The 20,019-nt window shown below is 42.7% G+C and overlaps 1 protein-coding gene across 1 annotated transcript in view; it reads right to left on the bottom strand.

The window, feature by feature from the left end:
* The window catches only part of T265_00600 (hypothetical protein), a gene marked incomplete at both ends in the record, with an annotated part of 103,880 nt that overhangs the window by 73,913 nt on the left and 9,948 nt on the right, over positions 1–20,019 (bottom strand). The window contains 5 exons of the mRNA XM_009164428.1: positions 2,157–2,262; positions 2,726–2,748; positions 6,368–6,495; positions 8,159–8,245; positions 9,649–10,163. Coding sequence (XP_009162692.1) covers positions 2,157–2,262; positions 2,726–2,748; positions 6,368–6,495; positions 8,159–8,245; positions 9,649–10,163 — 859 coding nt within the window. The remainder of the gene's footprint in view (positions 1–2,156; positions 2,263–2,725; positions 2,749–6,367; positions 6,496–8,158; positions 8,246–9,648; positions 10,164–20,019) is intronic.

Here is a 20,019-nt window from a genome sequence, read left to right as displayed (position 1 = left end):
TTCAAGTATATTCATCATTTCCCTGTCTGTTGAATTGAACTGGGCTGCCAGTGAACCCCTTTTGTCCCCCCTCGAAGACATATGTTTCTCATAACCTCGATTTTTCTGGTATTTTGTCAAGGAAACGGGCAAACGAATGCATCCACTAAACTGGTCATTTTAGGGCATTGGGGCTGGCCCCAAAAACGTGAATGATTAATAAGTAGCAACAGTTTAAACTCACAAATGCCTCATAAGAATGGGGATAAGATTAAAGGGGTTGTGATTTGCTCGTGTCAGTGAACGTTAGCGGGGTGAGTTGAGCTTATGGACCAGAAAAATGAGTTGTGGGGGGGGGGCTAGAAATGAAGTGTCTTCCGACACGCCATATCACTGTGATCGCTGTTCTGGACTTGTATCCAGAAATTAGTAAACAACGCATACGTTTTCTCTGAGTACACACCAATCACGTGTCGCAGAATGGACAGTCTCCAACAAAGGAAACTCATGAGGATGGCAAACCTCAGCCAGTGGATATTTCCCTTAGTTGCATGGGGAAAATAGACGCACGCGCTTTTATCGAAGGTACGTAGATGATATTTTTATGGTAGTTTCAAACGGTTTCGAAACGAATGCTTTCTTGACCAACTTTAACCGAGCACATCCCTCTATTCAGTTCACTTGTGAAACTGAAAGTGACAACACTTTCCACTTCTTGGACGTTAAGTTAGTCAGACTTTCCACGGGTTCAATTCAGAGGTCGGTCCACAGAAAGCTCGCGTGGACGGGACAGTACACAAACTTCCTGAGCTTTGTGCAACTGAAGCGGAAACAAACCTTGATCCAAACTTTAATGATCCGAGCAAAACGTATCCGCTCTGCTGATATACTGGACTCCGAACTGCAACACATTGCTGACGTGCTACGAGCCAATGGTTACCCGGAGAGATTTGGAACCAAGAATATGTCCGGCCGCCCTATCCAACCACCTAGCACGGCCATTGGAAAGAAGCCACCATACTTGAGTCTACCGTATAAAGGCGACCTGTTGGCAGACATAGCCAACCGCTGCTTGTTTCAATCCCTGCAAAGCACGTTTCCGGCTGGAACTCTGCGGTCTTGGTTTCCAACAAACCCTTTGCTCAACTTAAACCTCAGAGACGAGATGTCAGTTCTCACCCAGAATACGACTGTGTATTTTTTTCTCCTGCTGTTGTTCAGCGGAGTATGTTGGGCGCACGACAAGGCAACTTTCTAAGAGAATACGCGAGCACCTCTCTTACCTCAACAGTTCAGCCAGAAGCTCAATAGTGTCCCACCTAATGGACACCGGGCACGTAGTCGTTCAAAATGAGTCATTTCAAGTCACTTACCGTGTACCAAATAGACTACCAGTATATATTCAACAGCGTCGCTTGACTACAGCCGAGGCAGTCGCTATACGCCTGCGAAACCCGGTACTGTGCTGTCAAAAACTTTTCGTACGAACGCTGAGTCTGCCTTGGTCGTGTGACACGAATCAACCGGTCAAGTCACTCAACAGCCCTCTTGACTGTTCCACAGCATTCAACTAGATGCGACATGGGGGCGCAGAAAACCAGTCATTCGTGTCTCCACGTTTTGCATTTCACTAACCAATTTTCGCAACGTATTTCATTTTTCGCTCCTATTTTACCATTAGATTTGTACTGACCTGATGACGAGATCCCGAAAACATTAATGTTCGTCACCGTTATTTTTCAAACCAAACAGAAGCGCTGGAAGCTCGGAATTTCCATAACTCTGTCGCAGTAAATAGTTGAGTTGTCAGCCGTCCACTTTTTGTGGTTTTGAACAGGTCAGGCCAGGGATTTTCCCCTCAAAGTGAAGAAAACTTGCTCAAGTTATTGCCTCATTTTCGTTCGACAACTGCAACCAGATCACGCTTTCGAAACTCAGAAGCGCCACTTTGTTTGCTGCGATTTTTTTGCCGAATCGGGTGGTTTCATTGGTTTACTTCGCTGCCGTTTCAATCACTAGTTATTCGTAGGAGCCTTTTGAAGAGATATTCAATGGAATTATTCACTCATGCATATTTTACTCACTCGCCTCTACATATGTTTCATCTTAGACCACAGAAACACAAAACGAATTTGAATAGAATTTGAGTTAGAATAGAATGGTTTACGCAAACTCACTGATGACCCAGTTCATGTGCGATGATATAACCTGTTCCAAAACCGCGATCCAGTACGGCCAGACATGAACTCTCCTCGCTGCACATTGAACGGTAGTGAGCGACACCTGGGAATCGAATGTGGAAGATCATTCATGACAAACCCATAAAATGGATTTCCGGGAACCTCGTTTTTCGTGAACATGTTGGAATCAATAGAAGTATAGGTTGAACACCTGCTTTAAAGGGCACGAAAGCGTGCCCTTGGGAAAAGCTACGGTGGTCTTGCTACAAAGATAACTTTCGTGTCTACCAGTCTAACCACACGTTTCATCGCCATTCACCAACTGTGCGTGCTTGAGGCGAGAAACACTGTAAGTGACACTGTAAGTGAGCTTGGTTATCCACATGTGGTCACTTCACAGCACGACCATTGGGCAATAGCAAATAGCAATCTCCTATTTTATGCATGCACATTTTGTAACTTTCCTGTCGCGACTTGTGCATTTCTGTTGGCAATGTAAACTATCCCCTGTTGTACTGCGACACTGCACAAATTTGAAAGTTAGGCGATCAAGTTTGATGACTCACCCAGCGCGGTAGATTTGAAGTGGCTAGGGTCGGCAAAGGGCAGAAAGAACAGCGTAATCAATAAGCAGAAGAAGAAAAAAGGAATTTGTGTGCAGTGGAATTGCATAGTTTTCGTTACTCATCTTATTGGAGTAAAGGCAGCAGCAGCTGCTGATCCCTCAGCACATGCAATTACGATTTACAGGTGGATTAAAACTGGTCCGTTCGGTAGAAGAGGATCGGAAGCGAAACAGATTTGGGTTCCCATAGCACGCACAGTCATAAACTACGAAAGGTGTAGTATGATTGGAATCCAATCGAAAGCCTGTGCCTGCCCACAGCTGCCACGCTATACAGTCCGTTGGCTGTGACCAACCTCCTTCGTATGGTTGGAAATGTTTCTACAACGGGGGGCAGATAAACTAGGTTATGTAGTCACATCAAACGGATCGGCAGGTGTACGTTGAATTCCACGAAATCCAATACTCCTTCGTTACAGTCTTCTGATATATCTTAGTAAATAATGACTGCACAGTCGGACGAAACCAAATTTGTGTGATCGAATTGGCAGATGCATGGAGCTAGAATCGATTTATCGGATCTGTTAAAGGAGTTTACAGAACGGATGTGACCCACGCTCTGCAGTCAAGACGGTGTCCAGCCCTGTACGATGTCTTCCGAGAAAAATGAATGCAACATGTTCATCCAAAATGACAAGGCCATGAATCCTCATTTGAGGCGGCTTATCGTCTTCTTCAGCGGTCCTCCCATGCTAAGCGAACTGGGATTGTCAGCGTGGACCCTTGGTGCTAAAACGTTGTTTTATAGACCATGATCCTATTTAAGTTTGATTTCCTGAACAATGCCTATCAGATATGCTTTGTCTCGATTGATACTGACGTCATCGACCATTGTACGTCAAAGAATTCCTTCGGATGTCACAGAAAACACACTGTGTAGATATATCTGCAATAGGTATGCCTACTTTTTGGAAAATATATTCCTCAAGCTGCTCTGTGTAATATGTAGGTTTAACTGTTTTTTTTTCGATGTCGGCACAGCGTCTAATCCTGGTGAACTTGCGCGCGAGCAAGGCCATCGCATGAGAGAAATGTGGCGGTTTGCGTGAGCCAAAGTAGACTGATGCATGCGGGAAATACTTTCATGTGAAAGACACACCTCATTTGTTCGCCATATCATGTCATTACGCCTAGGCTGTTTAAGGCTGTGGATAAGCCCCTAAGTAAAAGCCGATCAATGGATTCCCCCGAGTACATTTTGGCACTAGGGATCTGAACATTGGTCCATATTCGAATGTGTGCAACCACAATGAGATTCATCATCCCATGACTCAGGTCCTGTTGATCGATCAATATTGATCAGACAACCAAAACCCCGGATTGCTTGTGTACGGGTGAAAGTGGTTATCCCTGGTCATATTCTGCTGTATTGATTGTCACGAATCAAATAAATCTAGGCTCCGTAAAGTAGGATAAGTGGTTCACTACAAGAAAACTTTGAAGTCCTATTCGCAAGTTCATAACAGGGAAAACTGTTCCACATCCAAGAAGGGTTGTATGTTGTATATAGTTGTATGTTGTAACTGCTAAATTGGTCACAAACTAAGTAATAACCACGATAAAGCCAAGCACCAAGCTTTCTGAAACCGTAAAATCGAGGCTTCAAAACATCGCATGCATCGATTTTCCATCGACCTGCCACTGGAAACCAACAAATCGAACAATCGAGCGAAAAAATCAAAAGAAAGCTAACGAAGCAACACGAAAGTTGTTCAGATAGTAGCCCAGTGAATCAGATAAAGTCAAGCACCGTGGATCAGTAAAAATGCCGTGGAACCCATCGAGTAAAAGAAGAAACCAGCCAGACATAAATGACAAAAGTATTCGATCGAGTGGAAGAAAGGTTAGTCTCAATCCCGCATAATGAGTAACTGAACCGGGCAGAGGAAAACAGTTAATCACTGAAATTAATGTATAGAATGAAGAAGCCAGTTATGAGATACCAGATATGAACTGCATACGCAGTGATCTAGTTACGTGAATTCCATTCATCAGCTACAGTAACGCCAGCAGCAGGGAAGGGAATACTCGAACAATCGCACCCTAGTGATGTCCGAACTTTTGGCGACAAAACGCTTGCAAGACGGTTGCCAAGACTGGTTACCAGAACAACCACCAGTAAATTGACCAAGACTGTCAGTACTTTTTCCGTAAATGGTTTGAAAAGATCATGGTCAAATAAGTTTGCATTTTGTGTCTACTATTTAAGCTTTATCGGTAGGCAGCCCTCAAACTCAAACGTTTTGACCGAGACGCGATTGCACAAACTTCCCTAGCTCGGTAATGACCTGCTAACAGTGGAACAGGTTCTATCCACTTCCTCCGTTTTAGATCACTTTATTCTATGACGACACATTGCGGCCACATTTGATTCCCCAGTCATGTATTTCAACGACCCATCATCGCAATGCACATTCACATGGTGAGCTATCGGAAAACCATCCTCCACACAGTGGCCCAACCCCAGTAAAGAAAGGACGTTTTGCGTCTGAACGCCACTCATATGAGACATACATTTCGACTCACCCATCCTGGAACTATCTATCTATCCGCCAGTAGGCAACCGTAAATTTGGCCAACGCACGTGAGCGAAACTTACCTTGACCTTAGTGGATATAATACACTAACGGATTCGTCGAGTGTTAAATTTGGTTAATGATGGAAGTGAGCATGGAAACGCTGCTGCCGCCACAAACATCCGGTGCTCCGAAATTTCCCAGTCTGCCAATACTACTAAAACCATAGTTAGAAACTCATGATCATATTTACAATTGCGCTAAATGACTTGTCTATCCAAAGCATCAAACGGCATCCTGGTAACCATCCTGATTGGGTTACCCCGCTTCCTAGGAGTTCCCAGTGAGGTAGCCCCAAGGATGCTTGACATCTGCTGGACAGTTTGGTTTTGTTACTTGTTCTGACTGCATGAGGTCTGAAAAGAGCGAACTCCAGAAGAACTTCTCTGTATTGGCAAGAATAATGGGGTTAGGATGGGAAGAATCCAAATAAGAGCAACGTGAATACACATTACACGAATCCCACAACTAAGGAATCAAGCGTTTGGAACGCGCATCTGTATTCAGTAGTTATTGGACAGAAATCCAGCTACGAATGTCAGCATTGGATGGGGAGACCCTAGCCCGTAAGAAAATTGTTCAATGAGTGGCCGACTGATGTCTCTGTAGGGCAGATCCAAACACTGTTCTACGTACATCTGGACTCAATTGATTTCTCGCATATCAGTTATGTCACAATCGATTGGCCTGAGTGGCCAGCGGTCACGTGAGCGGAACGTGGAAGATTCTAAGGCGAACTGTGTGAAGTGAAATAGGAGGGGTGGCATTTTATACCGCACTGAGAACTAAATTACTCAGTACATGAACAAAAGTATAAAAGCAGGGGCCTTCAAAAAGAAAGAATACCATTACTAGTATTGTTATAACTAACAGTCATAAAATTATGGAGATGCTGTGCGTCAAAAACTGATGAAATGTTCAACATAGAGAACTCGATTCACTGTATGATGGGTACTATGTGTTGATTTCGCACATAGGAAAATACGACAGACATTAATTTGGCTTACCCAATGTTCAACAGAATGGCAGAGTCCCAGTTGAATGTGGGTCGCCGTAATTTATTCACCCACCGACAGAATCGAGCCATAACTTGTTCTTGTTTACTATATGACCAGTCCTCAAGATTGTTTCTGTTCTGTAGTGTGCAGAAAAGGTAGGAAGCCAACGAAATAAAACGTTTTCTTCAGGGATCTAACTGTGAGAGTGCATGGTTTTTAGACTCCGGAGATCTTGAGTACGCAGTGACAAACTCCCTCTTTTTAATGCGTAATCTCTTTGCCATTTTATTGAGTTGTATTTATTGTTTAATCTTCCCAAACCAACTTAATTGGCTAGATTTATTGGAGAGGCCTCGGCTAATTGCGCAAACCGAAGTGCTTCCGTTGAAATGTTGCCTATTCTATAGATTGTTGCTATTGTTTCTACTGAGAGAGAATCACAAAGAAAAGCAGCGTCTAAATATACTTCTGGACACATGACCTCACTGTAATATGCTATATTGATGTAATTGAACCGCAAACTATAACATTACAAAAACAAAGTGTGTATAGGCCTCTGAACTTCACTTAGAGATCGGTGGAACAAATACATTTTCAAAATGTACTTGTTGGCACTAGCCTTGGGCCGAGTTCGCTAATTTGAGACACCTATGGCGTCAGAATGGTTTATTCCTGAATCTGAAGGGACGTGTGTATCAAGCTACAGTACGAGCTGTTTTGGTGTATGGCTGTGAGACTTGGCCTATTCGAGCAGCGGTGCTGAGACGTCTTCAAGTGTTCGACAATCGTTGTCTCAGAACGATGGCTCGTGTCGGTCGGTGTCGGCGAATCTGTAACGGGGCGTTTTCGGTTGTGTAACGGGTACTTCCATCGAAGAATGTGTCCAGCACCAGAAGCTGCGTTGGTTGGGACATGTGTTACGTATGCCGAACCATCGTCTGCCGAAGAGAGTGCTGTTTTCCATGCCCAATTCAGAGTGGCGTAAACAGAGAGGTGGCCAACCCTTGACTTGGCAGAGGAGTATGAAGGAGATCACGAAACGCTTGGGTGCTGTCGGTGCTACTCGCCTTCCAGGATGGGGACCGCGTGATCCTCACTGTGCCTGGTTGGAGACACTACAAGATATGGCTGCCAACCGATGTCAGTGGCGTTCTTGTTGTCAGTTTCTGTCCAGATTGCCTGAGTGAATGTCTGGAGGTGTAGGCACCTCGGAATGATTGTGTTAAGCTAGCACTAAGTCCCTCCCCCATCCACCTTTATTCTTTTCTTTACAATAAGGCTTTCAAATAAGTCATGGCTGTACGGCAGTGAAGCATTGGTGTTGAGCACTGATGTCATGCTGTCGTTGATGATGATGATGATGATGATGATGATGATGATGATGATGATGATGATGATGATGATGATGATGATGATGATGATGATGATGATGATGATGATGATGGGCAGATTCAGTCTGGGAGTTTCAAGAAGCTTTCCATTACAGCCATTTAGATGACTACAGAATTAACACCATATTTGTACGCCCACCCCGTCTTGACTGCAGCAAACCTGGTTATTCCTACAAACTAAGTGAATAATCCCACAAATTCCCAATAAATTTGGCGGCAAAATGCCCATCACCGTGGATTAACTAGGATGTTCTATGGCACTTACGTGGCATGTATTGATTTCTCCTTGTGGAGACAACTTTGTTCGAAACTGATGTGACTACGGGTAAACACTAATCTACCTGTCGGATGCAAAGTGAACGGGTGAACACAAAACTTTACTTTGCAGTAACAAAACCTACGAACTCACTGAGTAAACACGATCCAAAAGGATTATGTCCACTATATTCAGCTCTAGTGACGTCTTCAGGCTTGGATGTCGCAGAAGCGAGGAGACCTATAGGACAATAAGAAAAACCAAAAAGTCATGCCTGTCACAACAAAATAGCAGTTTCTTGTAACCTATTCGTGGAACACACCGAACAAGTCATTTAGCAAAGTTGTGAACTCCCGGAGAAACGAAGTTCAACGTCTATTGTATGGCGAAATTAACACTGGAAACCTTGCAGTACTGATTTAAGCCATAGGTGAAATTTCCCCAGTGCCTACACGGTATTGATGAAGATCAAGGAACGTACACTCAAGCCACCGAGAAAAGCTCACTGCACTCGAAAACGACGTTTTGAAAATAAAGTTTTGTGGCGCCAGGATCGAAGCCCAGGTTTGGCCGGTAGCACGTGAACAAACAAGTAGACCTGAATAATTGACCACACTTAGAGGCATGTGTCCCCAAGGTTTTCATATCCACCTATAGCTTCTCCCGAAACACTTGCACTTTAAGCTTATTATTTGAACGGGCGCCTTTTGCTTCCACCCGCGTTCAAACAAGTGAACAGGATAAGTGCTTATCACAGTGACGCTAGTGTGCACAGGCACAAACATCTGCGAACACCAGGCAACGAATCATTGAGAACTGGGTCTTCACAGGCATAGGAAGTGTATTGCTTTTCTGGCGTCGATCGCACTGATATTTTATCGCGAACTTTCCAAACCGAGGGTCAATGTCGTTTGCAGGTGATTCGAATGTAGCTGGCGAATAACTTGTGAGCAAATGTTTAAAAGTACTAGCAACATCTCTCGAGTGACACGTTTGTATGTAGTGATCCTTTTTTCATGCGCAGTTGGTGGTAAATATTGCATTTTCGGAGGGAAACCTCTCTGGGCTATCTATTTTAGAACTAAGTACGATTAAAAAAATAAAAATTGAAACTGATAGTGCGCAGTTCAGCCAATGACCTGGAGCGGTTTAAGAAACGCGATCCAACATTTACTTATTGAAAAAATGTGTACGACTAGAACCCCGGGTTTTCGTAAAGGAAACATCAAATTTAGGTCTCGCGTTCTAATCCTATGCTGATTGGATTCATCCGACCGGATTAAAGCGAGCTGCCAAAGTTTGGCTCGACAATTGGACGATTAATCAGCTAAGTGAAAAACAGTACGAACAACTCAGAGATATTATTTCCATGAGACGTTCAGCTGTAGCACCCTTCCGGTGCCTAGCTGCCATACCACCAGTGGGGAAGCACGAGGGCTGGGAAACTGCCAGTTTGTCCATGCCTAGACAGGGGGAATTCAAGAGGCGGAGGTCGGCTTCGAATCACGGACCTTCCGGACAGTAAAGTCGCGCTCTAACCACTTGGACCATCTTGCCTCCATGAAGGCAATACGTTGTCTGGAAGACAGAAGTGCCTGAAAGATATTGTACCATACTTGGGTCCGTAAGAGCAAAAGACTCACTGTTGTCATTGTTGATGTCAAGTAATCGTTTAACAACGCTCCAAATCGTTGTCTCATTCTTTCTGTCACGACCACCAGCAGCTCAACGGTGTGAGGCTCGGTGTATTGGAAACTCAGCACCGGGTATTGCTCTTCGTTGTTTTCCGTACCGTTGCCACCAAGATCACCGCCTTCAATATAGTACGATCGGTCCGATATGGACTGCGTTGTTCTGGGATCATTTCCAGTCGTCCCCGGTTCGGGTCCATCGATCACAACAATGCGCTTCTGGTCCATCCGTATGGTACGGCCTGAATCATGCAACGACAGTGGTTGTTGGTGAGCGATACGTGTTCGTTTCCCCAGTGAAACATAATCGCCCCGACGTAATCGTCGATATCGAAGTTTTGGTGTGGTTTGGCCATAGGAATGAAAAGCTCCAGGAGTAGTCCTCAGTTCAACGCCCTGTCGGTGAAGATAGCGCGAAGATAGTGAAACAAAGGATTTCTCCACGGGTTTATTCAACGTGGCTCTTGCTGAAATAAGAAAGGACAATGCTTTTATACGACAAAAGACTATCAAATTCTACAGTCATCAATGACACGACTGCTACACACTGTTACTATTACTTAAACTGATAAGACGTCAGTCGATGAAACAAGAGAAATTAAGCGGGCAAAGCAGAATAAAGAGAACTATCACATTCTCCGGGAACCTGGTTGAGTACTTTGATTTGTGAATTACATCCAGAAAAATTGTGCCTATACGTGAGTTAAAGGCCCTGGCAAACAGCTCATGTAGCCACCCGCTGCAAAGAGACTGGACCATCTCGTGTGGTGGCTGTTTGTCCACCTTTGTGACACACTCAGCCATACAGTTTGGCTTCACTTTGACACCCCAATTTCGTCACACCAGGCTGGTCAGTGGATAGAGGCCCAACGGACACAGTATCTTGGTTCTCCAGGTCAGAGGTTAGAAGGGGCACGGCGACCTGTCCCTTAAAATGACCCATACTACTGTAGTAGCTTGTTGGCGCCAATCCACTGCCTTGAGGTATAGCTACTGAGCAAAGCTTTTGGTCGTGGACACTAGTTGCCCTCCTGTGTACGTCTGGATGCCCTGAGGATATACCAGCCCACGTAAAACCATGAACGCCACAATCAAAAGTATCATACCACATCATATCAACCGCTGTGACTCGCCTGTGTGCTACACATGTTGAAATATCGTCTACCAAAACAGCTGTCGTTCTTTCTGCCACCTTCAGCAGGGCGCAAACGCATGCCTAGGCAGGGGAGATGCGATCCATCTTCCGGGGTGTGGATCCCATCTTCCACTGCGCTTCTCTTGAGACATCGCTGATGGATACTGGTGGTGTCCGTTCTGTCAGCTGCTCTTCAAATTGTCTGTTCGATTGCTTGGAGGTGTAGGCACTACGGAATGCTTGCAATAGGCCAGCACCGGGTCACTATCACACCCACTCTCTTATCTCCTTTTCACTCTGCCTTTAGGTATAATTAAATAAAATCTGTGGCTGTACGGCAGAAAAGCACCAGTGCCAGCACTGATGTTGCTGTCTCTGGTGATGATGATGATGATGATAATGATTCAAGTAGTTCTACCTGTACACCTTATCTTACCACCTAACAATTTTCACCAGTTAAAACACCTAACCTCACTAGATTTAGCTGTATCTAAAATCCGGCTAACTATTGGTGCTTTTTGCAGTATTCGCCGGTGGTCTGTCATTATCTGCTTCCTGTTTGAAGCCACTGCTACCTGGTCTGCTGAATTTCTGTTTGGTTTCATGCTATCGAACGAAAAGACTACTTCACCTTCCATATCTATCGAGTGTTTGCTAAGGATAATTGCATAAGGATCATTTTTAAATAAACCCTAGGTATATTTTGGGCCGATGTTTTATCTAATGGGAGTTAAATTTCCTGAGTCAGTGAGACAAATTTTTATGGACCGTTAGAAGTAATTTGGATGCACATGGACACCAACCACATTTATACACAAAAAGATTTCATGAAAGTTCCTGAGGTCACCTGGTAATGAACGTCACAGGCAATGCTTTTTCCTCAACGCAAATTGGGGCTCTGGACGCACAAGCCTACCAAATGCTTCTTCTCAACCGTTTGCTTTCTCATCGCACTGTCGTACAACATTTTTTCATTTAGGGCTTCAACTTCATCGACGACTGCGTGAAATGAAGTCAGACCACTGAAAATATCAAACACTGACAATAACCATGCTTTTGGGTCCTTTTAAAAGCACTTGGAATCTGGTTGAGAGACCGATACATCCAGGTAGCCCAGACTTTGATGACTGAAACCTTCAAATGAACCTTTTCAAAACACCCAACGTTTCCGTTCCCAGTTTTTAAGATCCCATCCGATCTTTTCTCTGGAGACACTTTTACCAAAGTTCGAATCGCTTTTGTCTTCCCTGAGATTACATGTAAACTTTTCCGGGAAACGATGTCGGTATTTGTATTATTTTTGTTACCTGAATTCTAAAATGCGAGACAAAATAGAAAAGTAGTCTACGACTTTAGGAAGCACCCTTGTTTTAGAGCGAAAAGTTGACACATTTTGTTGGATAACACTTCTGATGCGGTGGGATAACTGCTGACGTTTAGTGCAGTAGTTATGCAGAGAGCCAATACTGGGGAATCAATAAAATAACTATGCAAACAGTGCGGTCATACGCAATGAGCTCACATGTTTCGCTTCGCGATAATCGCAAGTTCCTTTCATAGTCCACCGGTTTCGTTGCTTGGTTGATTCTTGTATGCAAGTGGCTCTGAAAGAAAACAGAACAGCTTGACGAATGCATGTAGAATTACGAGAATATAAAATCCCACCAAAATATTGTATCACACTTGGGTTACCGACGTAACTTATGGAAAATGATTGAAAGAATAAAACTCTCTGACTGTTCGCTCTCGGTATCTGGTTACAGTATAATGACTAAGGAAGTTGTTGCGTGGTTGGATGCGTCAATGGCTTGACATTTTGGGGCTAACGTTGTTACTAAATCAGAGAGCCAAAGGCTCAGGTGAGAAAGTATTTTACTGCATATTGCACTTGCGAAAATTGTTGATGAGAAGGGACCTAGAATGTGAGGCATTCGGTTCAAGCCCTGAAAAGACTAAGCGAAACGCTCTAGAATGCACAATCAGTCTCAACTTACGCCACTCGACATTCTTTTCAAATGACTCGTTCAGCCTCGGCTTTATTCGCAAAGCTGTTTTAAAGTTGTACAGTCGTTCACATCTACACCACTGGATTGCGGAAGTTGTGTTAACCTCACATGGCCGGGTGCGGGTTCTTTTAGGAAATTTTGGCGATGAATTTGATCGAGGAACTTACAGAACCCTCAGTTACGTTTGCCACAAATCTAACTTCCTTCAAACACCAGTAGTGTCCGATTTAGTGGTCTTCCTTTCACCAATTACTACGAATCGCTCTAACGATAATTTTATGTGTTCTCACTGGCAGTGAGTAACAAGGAATGTCGGATAATATGTAAATCGCATACCTTAATGACATACGTTTGATGTAGTTTAGATGGTTTTATAGGCGTATGAACAGCGAGCAATATCTCAAGAAAATTTGATACTTTAGAATGTAGGACTAGTTTAGATCTGTGGATGAAGTTCACGTACAGAATTCGATTCTTGGCCAGTTGGCAGATTCCTTAGGGTTACAAATCAGGGTTGCCGAATGAATGCTCCAGCTATGTGCGTTTCTTGTGCAGTCCTGGTCCTAACTTTTCTAAAGACATGATTAAAATATTAATGATGAGGGGCGAAGCTCTGAGCGTTCTACTTTGTTTTGGCAGGCGAATGAACAAGAATCCGCTGGGGTCTATTTTATCGTCATTCAGGATAACATTCTGTAAAATTCAATGCCGAACTCCAATGTTCATTTGTGCAGGCAACAAAAAATAACACGAAAAAGTATTATCATTATTTTTCAGCAAAAATAGTGTCAATTGGAAATGCGTAAGCAATGGCTACTTTTGACAAAAAAAGTCAAAGATCAATAAATCAATAGTAGATTACGTGTTTATATTTCCACCATTTGTTGGTGGAAATGAAACCCTCGGCACACACAAACTTGCTGTTTCCTTATATATGATTCTGTAATATGAAATACATTTTTTCCAGTTGCATGCAAGCAAGATCAGCAGCCGTCCAAATGAAAAGTTGTATAACTTTAAAGATGCTGTTGAGTATGAATAAAAGATCGAAACTATCCCCCTAGATGTTATCTTCCAAAGCATTGCGCAGTGTAAGAGCCTTTAGAAAACGCATACAATACCCCTCATGGCTTGGCAGGTTTTCAGGCACTGTGCTTGTATATAGTATGAGCTAGTGTATTATATCAGTGTAAGGGTGATACTACTGATGTGGAAGGCATGTGAGTAGTATGTTTTTTCTTGTAAATTCGCTTTGCGTCTCTTGAAAAGGTAGATCTATTGCGGTATTAGTGGAGTCGCAGTTGCTTGGATTTGAGCAACAGTCAATGAATATCCAAGAAAGTTCAGGAAGACGCGTTCAAGAGGTGCATCTCCAGTTTTTGTAAATAAGATGCAAATGAGAGTTTTGTTTCCCTGCCCAATGGTCTGTAACTGTTCAGTTGGCATTTTCCAGTAAATAACTCCGCAGCGAAGGCCCTCTTCCTTTCACAAGTAGCACCGTGAGTCTCGAAATAGAGAAATTTATTTCCATAATTTATTTTCTGCTTCTCACAGACTTCGTGCTAGTTATTTGACAGAGCCGGGTCCAATAGCCACTCTTTTTCTTCGCCGATCTTGTATGGAAACAACTATCCCTCAGAAAGCTTAGGCATTGAATCACATGACTATTGGATACATCTCAGTTGAACGTTGTATGGCATAGGGGATGACATCTGTAAGAACCCTTCTTTCAAATGGATGTTATTATTGTGGGAGAAGCGGAAGGAAAGACAATCTAGCTTCTGTGATAACTGCCCAGCTAAAAAGATTGTCTATAGAGGAAAATGTTGGTAGTTCAGGTAGCGTAGATGGTGGTCGTTGGCTTGTTCGCTGAGCTGGGCAATTTGATTTCAATCGTCTCATCACCAATCGAGGTGACATCAGCTCAGCAAACAAGCCAAAGTCCACCAAAAAATTTGCCTTTTTTCACAAAAAAGACGTTACAATGAAGAGTATAATAAGCAGGCTGGTCCTGAATTTGCACAATGCCCGCACTCCATAATGCCTTCTATGCAACTTGCACCTTGATCTCACACGCGGGTTGGTTCCGAAAATTCTGAAATCTCGTAATAAATGGACCCGTGATTCAGTGTATTCCCACCATAAAATGTCTCTTCAGCAGTGTCATACTTGATCATGCCCTGATGCCTTAAAACCCATTCGAAAGTAATCTTATGTCCGCTAAATTTGCCTGAACCAAAAGACTACCTCCTATGCAGTTCAACTTAGTTCGGATTCTTGGGCCATGAATCAAGTTCAGTCGAATTCGAGACACAATGATGCTGGTTTTGTGTGCCACGTAACCTTCCACGCATGCTGGATCACCCGATCGTGCGCTTTTATAGATCGATTTCATCGGCAGGACTGCTGCTCTCTTCATGATTCACAGTTTTACAGTGCGTGTCAAAAGCGTCGGCATTTAAGGTGGCTTTTGTGACTGTTCCATTACAACGCCGAGGTTGCAGGTCTGCGACAAAGATGGTGTGCACTGAATGAGTGACAAGAACCAATCTTCTAATGAAGGCCTTGGTAATCTATCTACTTCTTAAAACCCTTATAAAATGGAACGAATTCACTTGGCCTCCGCGTCAGACGTCGTTGGATTGTAGAATCAGCTAAAGTGGCATTTTATTTGTCGGTCATTCAATACTACTGCACACCCACAAATCACACATAATGTGGGTGTGTGCCTCGATTGATGTTGTGATTTGATTATGCGCTAGATGGAATAGGACATTAAATGCGTAGAATACGTCAAATTAGTACTAAACTGTCATCGCTCGATTTGGTTCCGTTGTCGAATTTGACGTAAGGCAGCTTAGGTTTAAAGAGCTCAGACAACGTGAAAGTAACCAATGCACTAAGGTAGGTGGATATAAGAATAAACCAAAATAGGCAAACGTACACTAAAAGGAAGAAAAAACTTTAAAAAAAACGCAGTCTGGAATTTCACCGGCATATTGATTAAGTGGCAAAAATCGGGACATGTTATGGGTGAAAAAGAGAGTGCGCCAATTCACTTCATCCGGCTTTGACGTTATCGCCGTCCCGAGTGTTGATCCAACCTTCAAAGCGCATAAAATTTTACTTTCATCCTAGTCTCCATGTCTGTTTACCGGCAAATCAATGGGTTCAATACTAGCGCGGCGAGAATTTCAAGCTTGTTTCGATTTAACTAAAGGCTCTACCGGTCAGAAATGCGCAAAAGTTTACTAACTTTCAGCCACGCAGGAAGCGTATACGCTTGCTTTTGATTTTGACAATTTTGGCGCAGACGCTTACGGAACTTTTGTGGTGAGGTGTGTTCAATATGACGGTCTTCTACAAGTCCGTGTTTATTACTATATGGAACTTATTCGTTATCGAGTGTAATTGATCTGAATACGGTAGCAACACTAATTCGATAAACGTAAGAGGTAGGGCAATCACGATTCAGAAAGCTGCCGTTTGTATCTTAGAACCACTTATTTCAAAACAGACATTGTGGCATAAATTTGGTTTACATGGGTTAACACTGTCATCTTCAGAGTCTGCTAATCGCTTCATTAATTGGTCAGTTGCGGACCTGCTTAAACACGTGAAAGAATCGGGCAAGGTTCACGAGATAAAAAGAGTATGCTTGCTCAGTTTGAAATGTTGGGCGCAGAAATTGCATCTCTCGACAATGAAACAGCCTACTTTTCTAGCAGCAATCGGACTGAATGGGTGGGCACCCAGTTCGATGCACCAGAAGCTTTCCATGTGTGTCACTGTGTATTGAGAGACAATCAACAGGGAGTCGCTGGGGTAGAACAAATCAGGGGCCATCTATTCTGGAAAAGAATTTCTCTGAACGGTTCAGATTAGTCAGTCGAATGTGGTAGGATCTGGTCAACTTGGATTCAGGTTGAAATCTCACCGTGCTAAATCTGATACCGAACAATCACCGGTCACAGTAGCCTCTCAAAAATCAAACATGGTCGCTTGAATATTTACTGTTCTTTAGTCTTTAATCATTTTTGTATGGAAGGTTTCAACTCGTGTGCGATGTACTTCGAGAAGAGTGCACTCCAATCTAGGGGGAAGAGTAAACCCACGGAAAAAGTTTCATTTCCGTCGTTTAGAGACCACAAATTTTTCCGATTCAATCGATCCATCAGTGAGCTGTCCTATTGAACATTGGTGGTACACTTAACTGTCACGTGAGAGAACTTCTTGCGGCTGGCCTTGAAGCATCATACCCAGTTAGTTCGCGTTTGTTGTACTTAGAGCAAAACTAGTCATTTACATATTTGTAGTTTTATGGAGGTTGACAACACAATCTCTTCAGAGGCTAGAACGTTTGGGCCCGATTTCGAGGAATTTATGCTCAAAAGAATTGTGTGACCGTGGCTGACACGCACTGCTTACATAAAATGCGGTTTCGGGTTCCAATCAAACGTTTCGGAAATAGATACTACTTTTTATTAAAAACCCATAGATTACTCTTCCCAGTATGCTACCAGAGTGTAAATATATCAGCCTAGATGATGGGCAATGGAGTCCGCACATTATCGGTTAGATTACGAAAAAGAATTAACTATTTCGAAAGCCTTACTGACTTGTTCGAAGGGGTTTGAGCAGTTTTTCGCTGCGCAGAACGATACTTTCGGGCTAACATGCAATGCACATCAAGTATGTGACTTATGTGCCTAGCAGTGATCTGTTCCACGCCTAAGAAACGTTTGCAATGGGAGGTTTAATCGGAAGCACCTCTTTCGTTAATTATATCAGCTCCAGGAAAGGCCTACGTCAACCTGAAACTTCGTTCCATACGGTGTTACCATTGTGGCTGTGTATTAACTGAAATGTTTCACGGTGTGTAATGAATCCATGAACTTACCAAATGATCAGATTGATTGCTGGCAATGTTTACCGACGACCACGTTTGTTCGCCTTTTCTTCGTTCAAGGCACGTCGAATTTGACTTGTTTTTTCGATTGCAAACCGGTAATATCCGAAGAATTTGAGAAGCGCTGCTGTCTATCAAGGTGATGGGGAAACGAGTGGAAGAATCGGGTTACACAAAATCTATGAATGGGTAGTTCCTGGTAGATATGCAATGGCCTGAAGCCTGTGGAGCAGGGTCAAGACGAGATCATCATTTTAACAATACTTTAATGCTATTGGTGATTTATTACAGAGGACAATGAACAGCTGCTCGTAGCTAACGTTAATCAGCGAAACAAACCAACATGTGCAATGAATCAGTGTGGTGGGCAAAGCCTGAAAACGTCAACGTTGTTCTTCCACAATTCATTCCAAATACGCAAGCCAAGTGGCAGTTGATTAGCGAGAGTTGGCATTCATTAAGATTATCAAAGCAAACGTTGGAATTCCCAGTTTTCGAAACAACAAAGCATACATAAACCTGGCTATTCTCATTCGGATTAATTCTAAACTGCGATCTCTCTACCATGAAATTAACACTTTTCATCACCAGAATCTTCTATTCCTATACGAACTTAAAAATGTTACAGGGGATCGCTTGATTCTTTATTTCAGCCAAAATATTTTGGGTGCTTTAGGTAACAAGTGGGAATTTGTGACATGTAAAGACTAGGGACAGATTCGAATGTGTTTTGGTGGGGGCGCATTACGAACAATTAATCATACAAGATTAGGTCGCGAAGATAGTACAGCTCCCTCCAAATCTTCGCCGTACTCCTTATCAGGTCACAAACGACTCTTTCATTACCATCATTACTACTTCTCTCATCACCGTAAGCGAAATCTCCACAGATTTTTCGAAACTACTAGTTCAAGTCTTTGATCTGCTGACCTGGTGAATATTACGTAAAAAAAAAGCAATATAGAATTAAGGAAAATGCATCGGTGTGTTGTTAAACTGAAGCAAGGTAACGAGCAAACGCTGAATAATAATGATAATAAAATTCAGTATTTTTGGGTAAAATACTAGTGCAGATACATTTTGTCTTTAGGGTATGAATCAAAGTTGTTTAAGGCTATCTCACGTATACGAGGATCGCTTTCTCTCTGCACAGTAAAAGAGGCGCAGGCCAACGCTTATGCTTTGTTCGAGGTCCAGGAACACGGTTTTTTTCAGGTTCTCATTATCTTCGATACATGGGACATTGAGTAAACATCTGATATGAACGTGTTTCATAGCAAAAATTCAGTGAGCAACCATTTTCTCCAGAGGAAAGTTTCTTGAATACAAGAAAAAGATCTTCGGTTTTGAATTTACGTGCAGAAGTTAAGTTGGTCTTTCGAATTGTTATTACAGCTTCATCAGAATAACACGGCTGATACTTTTGTTAGATTACCAAGACTTTAAGTTATGCTTGTCGCCAACTTGCCCCCTAAAGAGCCCTGATGGAAATGCAATCTTTTTACGATTAGTATTTATTCACTCAAAAATTTGACTTCAATTTCAGCGAAGAAATCATAAAATATACTTACAGCTGTTCATGTAATGCTCCCGTAACCGCATGGTTTAGTTTAGCTACATAAAATGAGATGGGAATCCCGGAACACACTGGATTTGTATTGGTTTAAGCCTTTATGTTTGGTTAGAAATCCAAAACAAGCCATGAGAAATCTCAGAAAAAGCTTCGTTTTGTTTCAAAACAAAAAAAAACAAATATTTGCCCGCGCGCAGTAATTTGCTAAGTTAGTTTTCCATACCAAGAAAAGTCAAAGTAATTACACTTTGATCTGGCAGTTTTTCTTTGAACTGCTAATTTGACTATAGGTTTCCATTTTATTAGTCGTAAGGTTCAAGGAAATAGGGATGGATGCATCGGGTAACATTAGAATTTTCGAATCTCAAGAACTATATACATGCTTAAGATCAAAAGCTGTAGTGGGTTAAATATCCTCTCTGCCGTTATTTTTGAAGGGATTCTACTATCAGTTACGGTTGTCTAGGAAGGAAGCCGGAGTACACTTGCTGAAAGTGTACCACGTTTGGGCCAAGGTAGTGAGTGTGAAAGAGGAATTTAAAATGTAAGGTAGCTTTGAACCAACAATGCCAACAATGTTAGGTACTGAATACTTACTGAGATTTTATGTTGCGTTCAACCATAACTCATTTTACTGAAGGGTTAGTTGGACACCTGGGGTGAGAATAAATTCAGTAAAATTCAAACCGCTCAAACTTTA

Source organism: Opisthorchis viverrini, assembly GCF_000715545.1.
Source record: "Opisthorchis viverrini unplaced genomic scaffold opera_v5_6, whole genome shotgun sequence".
Classification (NCBI taxonomy): Eukaryota; Metazoa; Platyhelminthes; class Trematoda; order Opisthorchiida; family Opisthorchiidae; genus Opisthorchis; species Opisthorchis viverrini.
The sequence above is the reverse complement of the archived record's forward strand: the minus strand, read 5'-3'. Positions and strand labels throughout refer to the sequence as shown.